Here is a 13824-nt window from a genome sequence, read left to right on the forward strand (position 1 = left end):
CACCCAAACAAATTAGGGTGAAGATTGAGAGCACCGCACACCCGATGGGCTGACGGATGGATGTGGTGCGAGACCCTCCCAACCCTCACCTCCGCAGCATGAGCTTGGGGTTCTTGGCCACATATTGCTCCACCAGGTCGTTCAGCAGCGTCTTCAGGATGTCCGTGAAGTACTCCAGCTTGCCGTGCAGGGCCACCGTCAGCAGTGAGGCCACGTAGGCCCGGTCCCTGGGGGAGAAGGTCCGCTGGACCTCCAGGGTGTGGATGAACTGGGCGGAGGAGACAGGTGTGAAGTCGACGTGTTGCAGACCAGCGTTTCTTTTTTTCTGCCGCGCCAAAATATTTACAATGGAATAATCCCACGGCGCACAACGAGTTGACCAGAGAAAATGTCTGAAGAATAGATAGTGATGCAAGACTCGCTGACTGACTAGAGTGGACGAGTGAGAGAATCTTCGACTCACGAATGGAAAAAACAAATTAAAGTCCAAAATTTTAATATCGCACAATTCATATTGAATGTGACTGTTTAACTCTTTTCATTCCACCAAAATAGTTTATTTTGACGTCAGTCAAGGATTCTTGGAACGAATCCCATTGGCACCTTAGAGCCAAACCAACTTGTCTGATTCTCGTTGATCAGGAAGTACCCCTATGGAAGTCCTTCACAGGAAGTCCTCCCTCACTCACTGTGTATTATTCCATCTGAATCAAACAAAGACTTGGAAAAACTAACGAAAGCTTTTTACTGAGTCACGTCATGAGTCCAGTCTCAAAATAACAGTTGAACCTTTCATCACTGTGAATAGTCCTGGCTTTCGCAGTCCAATCTGATTTTTGAACTGATATCATGGCTGGATAGGATGAATTAGATGATTTAGAACAGCTTTGCAATTTTGATCTTGCAACACAAGAGCTGGTCTTGAAATGTTGCACAGCGGTTGAAAAACACCGGTATAGACTATACACACACACATATATAAATACATACTGTACATACATACTGAAAAGCAGTAAGTGCAGTCCTTTACCTTGGTGAGGAAGAGTTTGCTGTTGAGCAGGTTCGACAGCTGCACCAGGCCCTGCTCCACCGTCTGCCTGCGACTCTCCGGCACGTCCAGGTCCCGCCTCAGTGGTGAGTCCTGGTGGCCGGGGAAGAAGATGCGCTCGGCGTACGCCCGGTACTCCAGGAAGGGGATCCCGGACCCGACCAGGTCGCTCGACATGTCCATCATCTCCGTCATTAGGTCTGAATGGTTGAAACGAGGGCGCGGGAATGGAAGAGGGTTTGGGATTCAAGTCGGAATCAAGTGGGGAATAGAGAATCCAAAACGTTTCTTAAAATTCCTTCGTCCTACCGGTGAATTCCTTTTTGCAGCGGTCTCGGACGCTGGTCTCCAGGTTCTCCAGCTGGATCTGGACCTTCTTATAGTCCCTCAAGGCCTGTTTGCTCTTCCTCCTGTCCGACGAGAGTCATGGATACACGTGCACATTTAGCCAGGAAGACTAAACCGATCTGCTCGCTCTGAAGTTACAGCAAGGCACCAGCACGGACATGGTTACAGACACACGGGTGGTCCACCAGCACCTGCATACCTGTAAATCAGCACGATGATGAGCACGATCAGAGCCACGATGGAGGCGCCCACGCCCACCCCCACCTGGGCCTCCCGGGGAAAGGTGGCCTGGGCCTGGCTGTCGTACTGCACCCGGCCCAGGGAGAAGTTCAGGTTCCCCATCTGCACCTGGAAGGGATGGGTAAAACGTTTCTGTTTTCTTCCCCACTCTTTTGTGAGGGACCATTCAATACATTGCAGATAATGCTTTGTTTTTTGGGTTGGTCGACGGTTTTTAAGAGCAACACGGACGCACTGTGAACTCGGGGAGGCCATCCATGCCCTCCTGTCTCCTGCCGGCGGCCACCGAGGGCTGCTGGGCCGGGGGCTCGCAGTACAAGTGGTTGTGGGTCAGTGTCTTCACGGCGCACACCCCCTCCCCGATCAGAGCCATCACCTCCTCCTTGTAGATGGCCAGGTCCAAGTTCACTCCCTAAGCAAGGGCCGGAGAGTGATGAGACGCAAGAGTCAAAACTGCAAGACTTCTAAGAGCCTCAATTTCCGTAAAAAATATAGTCTGTCTTCATACCCACGGTGGTCCTACATCAACTTAGCAGTGTGATGTATTCACATATGGAAATGAATGCAGGGTTCCAGAAATGTAAGTCATTCTGACTTGTGTCTACTAGGGTTTTGTCTTTGCTAGTCAACCAAAACATCAGAAAATTAACGCACAAATAACAGCCAGGGAATAGAAGCGTGAAGAGTGTGGCCGTAGGTCATCGACGCTACGCTACAGTATTCTACAGGCTAACTTGTCATATCAGTACATCTTTCTGCTGCAGTTTGCAAGAAAACCACCAGGAGTAGACATCACTCCATCAAGCCACCAGTCTGGGGTTGAAGCCTTAAAAAACAAATAATTTAGATGATGCAAACATCAAGAGAAAAATAAAGCAAAAGACCAAAGTAAAAATGAATGAATGGAAGCACTAACTGATAATTTTGTCATCTCACATAATTAAAAATGACCAAATTATAATAATACAAATTATATATATATATATATATATATATATATATATTATATAGGCAGTATCCAAAAGTACATGCAACACTTTCCAAAATTACTCATAATGTCTGCAGACTACAAAAACTCTTTGGTTTTTCTCCTTTTCGAGGTCAGCGTTTGGAATACCTCGACGGAGATGATGCTGCCTGGTTTGTGGTGGTAGGGCTTGCTGAGGTGGTTCTTGTTGAGCGGGTAGAGCACCGGGTTGGGCTCGTAGCTGAAGGCCTGGCCGCCCACGGCGCCAAAGTCAAACTGGAGGCTGTCCAGCAAGAAGTGGACCTTGACCTGGGCCCGCTGGGCTTCGGGGCCCACTGCTGGCGTGGGGCACAGGATCAGAGAGGAGCTGCTCACCGTGCAGGGTGACACGTCCTGAGAGGAGGGAGAGAAGAACCAAGCAGCAGAAAGTATCTGTCAATCCATCGATCAGGGATAATAGAGATGGAGAGGGTGAGCAAGAGAGAATTTGAATTTTACAGTGTTCTATTGTAACCCTCAGGACATTTTTAAATGCATAATGTAGCTTTAGAAGGTAAAAAAAACAGGGAAGTAGGGCATCAGGGGTGCTACCACTGTTGACAAGAAAAATAAATCCTTAATGTGTTTTCATGGATTAAGGGTGAAAACGCAGCTTACAAACCAAAATACACAAAAGTATTTCATTATATATGAATTAAGCCACATGAATTTTTTTTTCCCCTGATAATCTTGATTAAGAGGCTTCACAAGGAAAATCAATACAGTGGTACCTCGACATTCGACTGTAATTCATTCTATAAGAACGTTACAGACGTATGTCGAAGCAATTTTTCCCATATGAATTATGAAATCATAAAGGGTGAAAATAAACAAAATACACAGAACAAACACAGTAAATATGAAAAAAATATTGATAAGCCACGAACTACGTGCACAAACCATGTAGGTCGCTGCTGACTGGCTGCTGACTGGCTGCTGACTGACTGCCCGCTGAATGACTGCTGACTGACTGCTGACTGGCTGCTCAATGACTGCTAACTGATTGCTGACTGACTGCCTGCTGACTGGCTGCTCAATGACGGCTAACTGACTGCTGACTGGCACTGATGCGCCAACTGCAAATTTCCACGCTCGTAACTTGGAGCAGTCGGTCGCAAGTCAATACAAATTTTCGCGACTATCGCTGCTGGTATCTTGGATTAGTCATAAGTAGATGCAGTCGTAAGTCGAGGTGCCACTGTATTATGTTCTTAATCAAGATGTTTCATCATTTTTTTTTTGTGTTGTGAGGCCTCTTAATCAAGATAACATAAGATAGTACTTTTTTTTAAACCTTTGGGGCAAAAATTGGGATCAAACAATCTTCATCAAAAGGAAAAAAAAAAAAAAAAAGAATAAACAAAATACAGAACTAAATAAATGCAGAAAAAGCAAAAGTTGAGAAAGAGAAAGGGAGAGAGATATGGTGGGAGGGGCAAATGGAGAAGGGGCAATTATTTGCTGTACCACAAACCGCCATACTGTCAAAAAACTGAAATAAACGATAAGACCACATGACATGACATTTCAAACAAAAAACACTGGCTTAAAGACACAGAATTGACATCCACCATCTTACCTCCTAGATGTCAATGTTGAGGTTCGTTGCATTGAACTGTATGGTTATGTCAATTACGTGACCAAAACCTACTCCATCACAAGGTGTTGCCTCCGTCTGTCTAAATCATCCATTTCTCCGTATCTAGGGGATTGAAAACACAAACCTGCTTGACAACGCAGAGGGTTCCCTCGGGACAGTCGGGCTCTGGGATGCTCCTCCTCCACCTCCCCGGCGTTCCCCGGGTGTCCCCCGTGCTCCTGCTCCCCCGCCTCCTCCTCCTGGGCGGCAGGGTGTCGGGCGGACTCAGGGTCACCTGGATCTTGGGTTCCTGGACCACATCCAGGTTCTGACCAGTCACCCTGATGATTCTGCCTCCCCTGGGCGTGGAGAGAGAAAACAATACAACAAAACAAGTGAATCGTGGTGTTATATCTCAATTCTGACAGAAAACTGGTAGATTTACTTTAAAATCTACCAGTTTGGGATTGGCTACTTAAAATGACCGGCCAATGACGCATCATTGAAACAACCATCCGGAATTCAGGGAAAACCGCACCTGAGGAAGCTTTTGGACGGCGCGGCCATGGTGATATTGGGGTTGGGGGTGTAGTGATACGTGGCGTCCTGCAGGTGGCGCTCCGCCCCGCCGAATCGCACAGCAATGGCGTGCTCGCCTGTCCTGTTGCTGCCTCCGCTTAGACAGTTGATCTGGTCGTCCTGGATGCCTTTCCTGGGTAAAGTGGAGCAAGGAAACATTTTAATCCGCCAATGGTAAAGGCAGAGGTTTAAAAAAGTCTTGGCAGAAGTAAAATCCGAATCTGTTTATTCAGTCAAGTACATTTAAGTAAGGATTTGGTGCAATGCTGTCAGCTACAGACTATTACCATTAAAAAAAAAAAAAAAAAAAAAAGCTTAACAGTGCAGAGAAAAAAAAGGGAAACAAATAAACCAAAACTATACAGACTGTATTAACTGTGTTTCTATGTGCAGGATATTATTTAATTAAAGGCCGTTATCCTTCATGGCAGGGGCTAAGTGACAGTATGGTGGCTAGTATTGGCTGTAAATACAAATATAGATGGGATATTCTGAACAGGATGAAAAATATGAATGCTGTTTTTTTTTTTTATTATTATCTAAAATGTTTAACCAAGGTATTACAGTCTAAGGTATAACTATTTTGTTGCAAAGATGAATCGCAAATTTTATGTCACCATACAAAAAGTTTAAACTGATCGAAGATCAACATCGGAATTATTACACGAGACAGGGCACGCCTCCGATGAGGACGCTGACTTCACTGGGGTGTCCAGTCCGCAGCCTCTGGCCCCGTATGCTGAGGTCCGAGCCCCCCGCCTTGGGACCCCTCCGGGGAAAGATGCTGCTCAGAACGGGGTTCTGAGGGAACGAGAAGGAAGGGAGGGAAACAGAACAATCCATCAATCCCGCGGTGTGGCGTTTGGAGCGGATGTGACGTGGACCCGCCTGCCGCCGCCTCGGTACCTGGAAGCTGAAGGTCTGGGAGGACAGTCCGTGGCCCCCTCCCCGTACTTTGACCGACACCTGGCCGCTCTTCTCCCCTCTGCTGCCGGTGGTCTCACACACTATCCTAAAAGAGACAACCGTTTTCACTATTTAAAGAAACAGTACAGTGAATATTGTCATTGAGGTTTTTGGATCCATGAAGGGGGAACTCGCCTGGAGGAGACCTCGTATCGGCTGTGGATGACGTGGCAGGGGACGCCGGCCACCGTCAGGGAGCTCTGGATGTCCTCGGCCCGCTGGCCCAGGTTGGAGCCCGAGATGGTGACCACTGTGCCCCCTTCCACCGGACCGGACACCGGGTCGATCTGAAGTGGGAGGGCAAAAACCACAGGAGGAAAAAACTGTTTTTAGAGAAGGGGGACTCAAAGTTTGTCATCAAAAAGGTCCACTGACGAATCTTCAGGAAAGTCAGAGGTCCATAAGGTGGCCGAAAAACAACATACCATCATTGAAGAGACGAACAATGAAGGTAAACCAATCTAAAGGAGTAATTCTCACTAATGGTTAAATGTGTGAGCTCCTACACACACACAACAATACCACATACGAGTCACTAGTTCAACATAAATTTGTTCCTTTAATTTTTTAAACCTATATTTTAAAAGTTAGAATTTTCTCAAGTTAGAATTTCATGTTTATTTCAACATTTTTAAGTGGTACAAATAAAATAATTTTTCCATTGTGAACAAGGCATTTCTCGGCAAGTAGCAAAACTCAGCATAACACCTGCTGCAAACTCGATATACAGTAAACCGCATATACATATATACATACAGTACATGTATATATATATATATATTTAGTTTTAGGTGCTATATACTGTATGTGAATTGTAGTTGAAGAGAGAGAAAAGATAAGTCTCACGCCCCACGAGGCCAAAATCACACAACACTCGGATATATTTCGAGCACTGTCTCAAAGTAACGGAGCCTTACGGAGAAGATGAGGGGCGCAGGGCAGGTTTGCTTGACCTCCTCCAGGCAGGAGTCCCCGTAGACACAGCGGGAGGCGGCGGCGTCCCCGCACCACACACATCCCAGCTTGGGGTCGGCCGTGCGGCACCGGCTGCAGTCGGAGCGCCCCACCGAGCAGTTGAACAGCGTCACTGCCGATCGGGAGGGAGGAGATGGGTGTTGAAAGCCAGTTTGTTTTTACAGTTTTCAGCAGAATAAATGTTTCATGTCCTACAAAGTAAATATGACACAACATCGATGATCACATTGAATTAAGCAGTAAGGTATGTCACAACTTTATTACTCGTCTCTGTGGAAGAGTCAATTTTGATTGGTTACTAGCGGTTATAACCGGTCAGTTATTTCCGAATAATGGCCGCTGTCTGTTAATAAGCCTGTTGCCATGGGCAACCACTTCTCTGGCGGAAGCTCTTAAACTAGGTCATACTAGTTCATTCAAATCAGTTAAAATCTATATTTTGTCTCAATGTATTATTTTATTTGGTAAGTAGCTGTGTAATGAGCGGGATAATACGCAGCCAGCCGGTCATTACCGCAAAATTACAACTCTGACAGGGGGATATTTTGTGATAACGACCGGCTGGCCATACATTATACCTGACATGGTCTTAATTAAAAAGACCCACAAATATTTCAGACCTTCCATTGTGAAAGAAACATGATCTTCTCATCATGACAAATTTGGGCTACGGAATTGCGCATCGCGATATGGTGACGGCCTAATTTCATGGCAATATGATACCAGGGAGAGACAATAAACCGCAATATTAGATTATCTCCCACATCACCCATTTGCTCACATCTCACATGTACATGCGGGCGCTTGGCGGGTTCAAACACACAGAACTAAATAACGGCCCTCACCATGCAGGTCCTCAGCACTGTCGATTTGGAAGTTGTTCCTTCTCCTCACGTTGATAACGGCCTGGTATTCATTCACCAGCGCAGCGTAGGTGTACTGAGACAAACCAAAAAGTCAAAATAAGTTATAAAAACAGCATGAACATTGTTTACTTATGAGAGCAAGAGACCAAGTGTTTCTTCAAGGCAGAGCTTTAGAGCCACATGTCAAGTATCTTGTCCACCTCCAAATGTAATATGAGGAATATAAAGAATATTGCTTGTGGTCATTTTTGCTCAACTTCTTGGGTCATCCCATCCTGGGGTATAATAATATTTCCAAATAAATTAGCATGAATAGCTGTATTTATTGAGTGTGAATTAAGTGTGATACAGGATGGCAATCACTACTGAAGTTATTTCATATACTTTCCCAGGACTGCAGTAATACCTCTGTGGACACTTACCAGGATAAAACCAAAGATTATTATTATTATTATTTTTGTACTATTTGCAGAATAATACAAAGAAAATGGAACGGTACTAACTGAGCTGATCAGTGTGATATTTTTGGAAGCACTATCTATAACAGATCTTCAAGATGAAATGTAACCTGGTGCAGGAGGCAGGTGATCAGGAAGACCGTGGTCTCCGTAGGGTCCGTCTCCACGGAGGCGTCCACCACCACCGAGACATTCTCAATGTCCAGCACACACTCGTAGTCCAGATCCTCATCCTGACGCACGGACAGGGGCACGCACGCACAACACACACACACACACACACACACACACACACACACACACACACACACACACACACACACACACACACACACACACACACACACACACACACACACACACACACACAGAGAGAGAGAGAGAGAGAGAGAGAGAGAGAGAGAGAGAGAGAGAGAGAGAGATCAGTTATGTGAAAAGTAGAGGTGCACAAAATGGCTATATGCTGCTTAAGCAAAACGGCTGTAAACATTTTTGGATGTACCTCAAACAGGTGGAGGTGTTGTCCCACCAGAGTGATCTTCTTCTCCACATTGACTGGGAGAAGAGAGGAACCCTGGACCTTCTCCACACAGGGACACTCCTGCTGACACACCATTACACACAGTGCACAGACATATTTTGAGATATATTTATGGAAACTTGCACAATTTCCCATTTCGGAATTAAAAAAATATATATATTAAGTTAAATGTATATAGGAATTTATTTATATTTTTTCGGTTGATTCCATTATGGTTTTTTTCCAAATATTGTATTATTTTCCTTATTTTTGATCATTTAGTTTTTCATTATTGGCTATTTGTTTTGATCTATCTATCTATCTATCAGGATGTACCTTTTTGGATGCGAGGTGAAGGAAAACGGAGGAAACCGTATGTTGTTTCAAGGCAAATATCACAGCTATCATTGCTTTAAATTATATACCCGAGTAAACTGCTTTAACAAAATAATATTGTGATGCCATGGTTTTCCAAAAACATATACATGTACTGCTAACTTAACGACCTACCTGTTAAACGACCGTTCAGACTTACAACCAGATCTCTGACCAGTCGGTATTATACACTGCGGACAATACCGCGGCGTCTCAGCGTCAAGCATCTCATCCCGTACCACCCTTTATATGCTATATACACTATACATACTATATACACGATAAACACTATATATACTATAGACACTGTATATATCTCATCTCATCACTGTTCAGTCTCGTTCCTACAGTCTGTCAGTATTCACAACACCAGCGTTGCAATGGCCACGCCCCCTTACCGTGAAATAACACTATATACACTATATATACCAGCCACGCCCCCTTACCGTGAAATAACACTATATATACCAGCCACGCCCCCTTACCGTGAAATAACACTATATATACCAGCCACGCCCCCTTACCGTGAAATAACACTATATAGACTATATATACCAGCCACGCCCCCTTACCGTGAAATAACACTATGTACACTATATATACCAGCCACGCCCCCTTACCGTGAAATAACACTATGTACACTATATATACCAGCCACGCCCCCTTACCGTGAAATAACACTATATACACTATATATACCAGCCACGCCCCCTTACCGTGAAATAACACTATATACACTATATATACCAGCCACCCCCCCTTACCGTGAAATAACACGGGTCCTCGCTTATCAACCAATTCGCTTAACGACCTGGTCCTAGTAACAGACCTCGGTCGTTAAATGTGGAGAACCTGTACAATTATAGTCACTGAATATGAGTGATGGCAAAACTTGGCTGTTCTTTGCTGCTTTAACACTTGCATTCCCCAATGTGGATTGTTAAAGTGTCATCTAATCTTAGAAGCAAAAGAAAAAAACACTTAAAATACAATATGAGACACAAACATGAATTGAACATAAAGATTGGCTTCTAAAAAAAGGGAGGTAAGTCTGGGAAATCATGCATATTAGCTCAGGGTAAGTTCAGGATTGTCCTTTTTCTACTACACTTTGACGGAAGTGGCTATGGCGACGGCGCAAGACACCACCAACGGAGCGGAGTGGTCAACGTTTTTTGGGTCAATTCCTTCATGTGACTAAGACAGGGCAATTCAGTTGGAACTTTGATACAAATTGACTTTGTTGACTGGGGAGGTTCCAGAGGACAACTGGGAGATATCGCAGGTATGCGATATCTCAACCTATTATCAGCAGGCAATACGGAATCTCACATCAACTTGTCAGGTATGTTGTAGCAGTCATTCTAGAAAGGCCCAACCCGGACACCTCCTCGTTACCACCCAGAGTGGACGATGCAGGAATTTTTCATTTTGCCATGGGGTGGAGACGGAATGCGATGCATACCAAAGAGATGATTTCAACACTCAGGGCTTCTACAAAGGCTTTGTTTGTAGCTTTTCTCCCCACTCACCGGTGATTTGGGTAAGGCCAAAGAGTCTGATTGGTATAGGGCTGCGGGGACAGGGCCAGGCTCAGGCTCAATGTGAGGGTCGGGAGTTTGCGTTTGGCTGAAAGAGCGTTCACTGTTGGAAGTCACGGACGGGCGCGTTGGAACAGTCTCCGCCTCCGTCTCAGTCTTCTCCTCAGCTCCCAGGTCCCAGTCCCTCATCCAAACGGCCGAGTCCGTCTCTTCAGAGTCCGCCAAGGGAACGGCCTCCTTGCCGTCCCTGCGGATTAGCTCGGCAGACAGCGACGCTTCGCTGGATGTGATCGAGCTGGCGTCAAAAAAGGAGCCCGCGGATTCTCCAGACGGTTCCAGGGGACTAGGGTCGGGTTCCGTCAGGGCGCTAGCGCCGCCTGGCGGCGTGGTCTCCAGCGGCGCCTGCTTCACCTCTGTCCTATTGGAGAAGTCTAAGGTTCCCGCCTCGGTCACCAGCTGGTCCTCGCCTTCACCGCCACTGGTAGTGCCACGGTCTCCTGCGGTCACCTCCATGCGTACCGTGGAGGTGGTGGTAGTGGTGGACTGGGATGGGAGGCCCACCGACGGGGAGGACATCCTGGCCGGTGTATGGGCGGAGGTTGTGTCTAAGCTGGTTTGAGGTGTCACTGTGGTGGTGGTGGTGGTGGTTGTTATAGGCGGAATTGAGGATGGGGGCTGTGGAGTTGTAGTTGTTTTTGTTGTTGTTGTTGTAGTAGTTGTTGTTGTTGCTGTCGTTGTTGTTGTTGTTGTTGTTGTTGTTTGTGGTGCTGTGGTTGTCGTCACTGTAGTCGGTGGTGTAACAATCGTGATGGTGGAGGGCGAACGGGGCGGTTGTTGGGTGGTTGGTGAGTTGGTGGGTGTTGGCGGTTTGAACTAGTAGATAGTGGACAATGAAGCAAGGCAGGGAGGAGACACGGGGAAGGGAAATAAAAGGGAAAAAAGGAGGAAAAAAAAAGGAAAATCAGGATGGAATGGAAGGTATGCAAATAATAAACACACGACACAAGGCAACAGTAATTAGAGCCATGATCAAAAGAAAAAATATATACTTAAACAAAACATGTAATGGGAAGCTTGACGACGCAAACTGGGGCAGATAAGCATCAACTTGAAATGGAATATGAACATTGTATGAGGAACATGTTTCAGTATAAGAAGAATCAGAATGGCTGAAAGGCCATAGGGCAAAGTACTTTTGGGGATTTTTGTTAGCTATTTAAGGTTTGTCCCCGGTAGTCTGTAATTAGTCAATTATACCGCCACCATCAAAATGTCTAAAGTGTCACTTGTCCACTCGTTGTCCACACATAGATAGATAGATAGATAGATAGATAGATAGATAGATAGATAGATAGATAGATAGATAGATCGATAGATCGATAGATCGATAGATCGATAGATAGATAGATAGATAGGGGAACCGGGGGCAGGTAGTTCAGGGGGCTGGAGATGGCCTTTACATTTAGTAACATACTTAGCAAAAATCACAGTTAGGATTTTTACGCAAAATAGCATGGAAACATGTGGTGCAAAACAAAGAGAGCGACGTCCCGTCATTTCTTCCTTTCTAAAAGATGTTGAGAAAACCCCCTGCAGCTTCTCCAAGGACAGGTCGGGCATGTTGACTCTTTGTCAATGGGCAGAGGCAGAATTCCACACAATCCCGCTTTAACCTCCATCTGCGCGCCCCTATAATGATTTACCAAATGTCTACAGTGAAAGGAACCAAGGAGAAGAGATGTGCTTTGGGATCTTTGCTCCAAAAAGAGCCCTCCCATGAATGCGCGTCAAGCATGACGTAGTAACTCACGTTGTGGTTGTAGATGGTGATTCCTCGCTCACAGGTGTGTCTGTGAGTGCAGACGTGCTGGTGAATGCACCAGTTGCAGCCCCAGCGGCTGCTAACACAGCCCTGGCACCTGGTGAATTATATATACAGGTAATATACTATAGATCATTTGCAATGATATAGTGCCGTTCATAAACAACAAGCAACTCAAAGTAGTTCACATCAATAGAATGCAATCAAATAGTAACAATAAAAGAAAAGCAAACAAGCATATTACCAACTCACACAGAGATGATTTTATCCTCACTCACGGAGATAGGAGGGATTCATACAGAATTATTTTTCCGTTCCTAAATCACACGGAGAACGTTCGGGAACATTCATGTGTTCACGTGTACTCACGGCCTGCGTCCAGACAACTGCTGGACCAAGCTGCAGTTGTAGAAGGTGAACTCCGTCTCGGCCACCGTCACGTTGAGGAAACGCAGGGACAACGTCACCATCACGGAATCTGAGTGGGGAAAAATATCACGAAATCTGTCCAGCTCATCAAAGGCAGAAAATAGTGTTAAGTTAGCAATTAATAATAATAAAGTAGTTAAACAATAATAATAATAATATTTTTTTTCTTTATGCATTATTTTATTCCATATGATTTTCAATGTTAAGTGTATTTGAGCAGTAGCAAAGTCTGTTATTGTGAGTTCTCACTGGTTTCTGTGTGCTTTGACAATATTAAAAGTATTATTCGACAGTCACTCACCGTCTCCGTGGCCGATGGGGGGCAGGCTGCCGGCGTCCGGGGTGGGACAGGTCACGCCGGTGACGGTAAGCGTGGCGGAAGTTTCCGTGTCCTGGAAGAAGCAGGAGTAGGCTTCCCCTTCCCCGAGACCAGGGAGGCCCGTCACCGAAACGCTGACCTGAGGGGTGAAAAGAGAGTGTGAAATCCATCGACTGGTAGGCGTGGGCAGGTGACGAAAAACCGCCTCCAGACCAGCATTACGTCGGTTCTCTGGCCCCTGCTGGTGTTGTAGACGTTGAGGTCCTGGACGCTCAGGCACTGCTGCCCTGGGTCGTAACTCCACAGCCACTGGCCTCGCAGGGGTCCCCGCTGGCACTCCTGCCTCTGACCACACCTGAAGAGAGAGAGAGAGAGAGAGAGAGAGAGAGAGAGAGAGAGAGATTCAGAAGTGCTCAAAAACCTACCAATGTGTCCCTAAGGCCGATATCAAAATTGGCGCTTCCTACAGTACAGGCGAGATAGGCCTAGGGCGTTATCCTGCAATGGGTTACTCATGTTGGCCGCGCCAAAACAGTGTGCTTTTTATTTTAGATGTAGGTTATTTTATTTGACGTCTCCTTATGGAACGAAACAAGCGTGTCTGGAACGGTATAGAAGGAAACGCTTTCTCCGTGGTTCCCTCCCCTCCCTCCCTGACCCCAAAAAAAAGTATTACATAAAAAATAAAAAAAATGACTGCTTGACTGTAAGAATCTCAGTCGACTGACTGCTGATGCTCGTGATGCTCGGACA

The 13824-nt window shown here is 45.7% G+C and overlaps 1 protein-coding gene across 1 annotated transcript in view; it reads right to left on the reverse strand.

Annotated features, from left to right (window-relative positions):
- plxnb1a (plexin b1a) overlaps positions 1 to 13824 on the reverse strand; it is a gene marked incomplete at its 5' end in the record, with an annotated part of 35832 nt that overhangs the window by 7395 nt on the left and 14613 nt on the right. The window contains 19 exons of the mRNA XM_080014555.1: positions 90 to 268; positions 1031 to 1248; positions 1358 to 1458; positions 1596 to 1744; positions 1872 to 2048; positions 2754 to 2996; positions 4367 to 4580; positions 4760 to 4933; positions 5465 to 5601; positions 5707 to 5812; positions 5902 to 6053; positions 6684 to 6853; positions 7587 to 7680; positions 8176 to 8298; positions 8568 to 8666; positions 12312 to 12420; positions 12693 to 12801; positions 13054 to 13210; positions 13294 to 13426. Of these exons, the coding sequence (XP_079870681.1) occupies positions 90 to 268; positions 1031 to 1248; positions 1358 to 1458; positions 1596 to 1744; positions 1872 to 2048; positions 2754 to 2996; positions 4367 to 4580; positions 4760 to 4933; positions 5465 to 5601; positions 5707 to 5812; positions 5902 to 6053; positions 6684 to 6853; positions 7587 to 7680; positions 8176 to 8298; positions 8568 to 8666; positions 12312 to 12420; positions 12693 to 12801; positions 13054 to 13210; positions 13294 to 13426 (2844 nt within the window). The remainder of the gene's footprint in view (positions 1 to 89; positions 269 to 1030; positions 1249 to 1357; positions 1459 to 1595; positions 1745 to 1871; positions 2049 to 2753; positions 2997 to 4366; positions 4581 to 4759; positions 4934 to 5464; positions 5602 to 5706; positions 5813 to 5901; positions 6054 to 6683; positions 6854 to 7586; positions 7681 to 8175; positions 8299 to 8567; positions 8667 to 12311; positions 12421 to 12692; positions 12802 to 13053; positions 13211 to 13293; positions 13427 to 13824) is intronic.

Source organism: Zeus faber (genome assembly GCF_960531495.2).
Source record: "Zeus faber genome assembly, chromosome: 15".
NCBI lineage: Eukaryota > Metazoa > Chordata > Actinopteri > Zeiformes > Zeidae > Zeus > Zeus faber.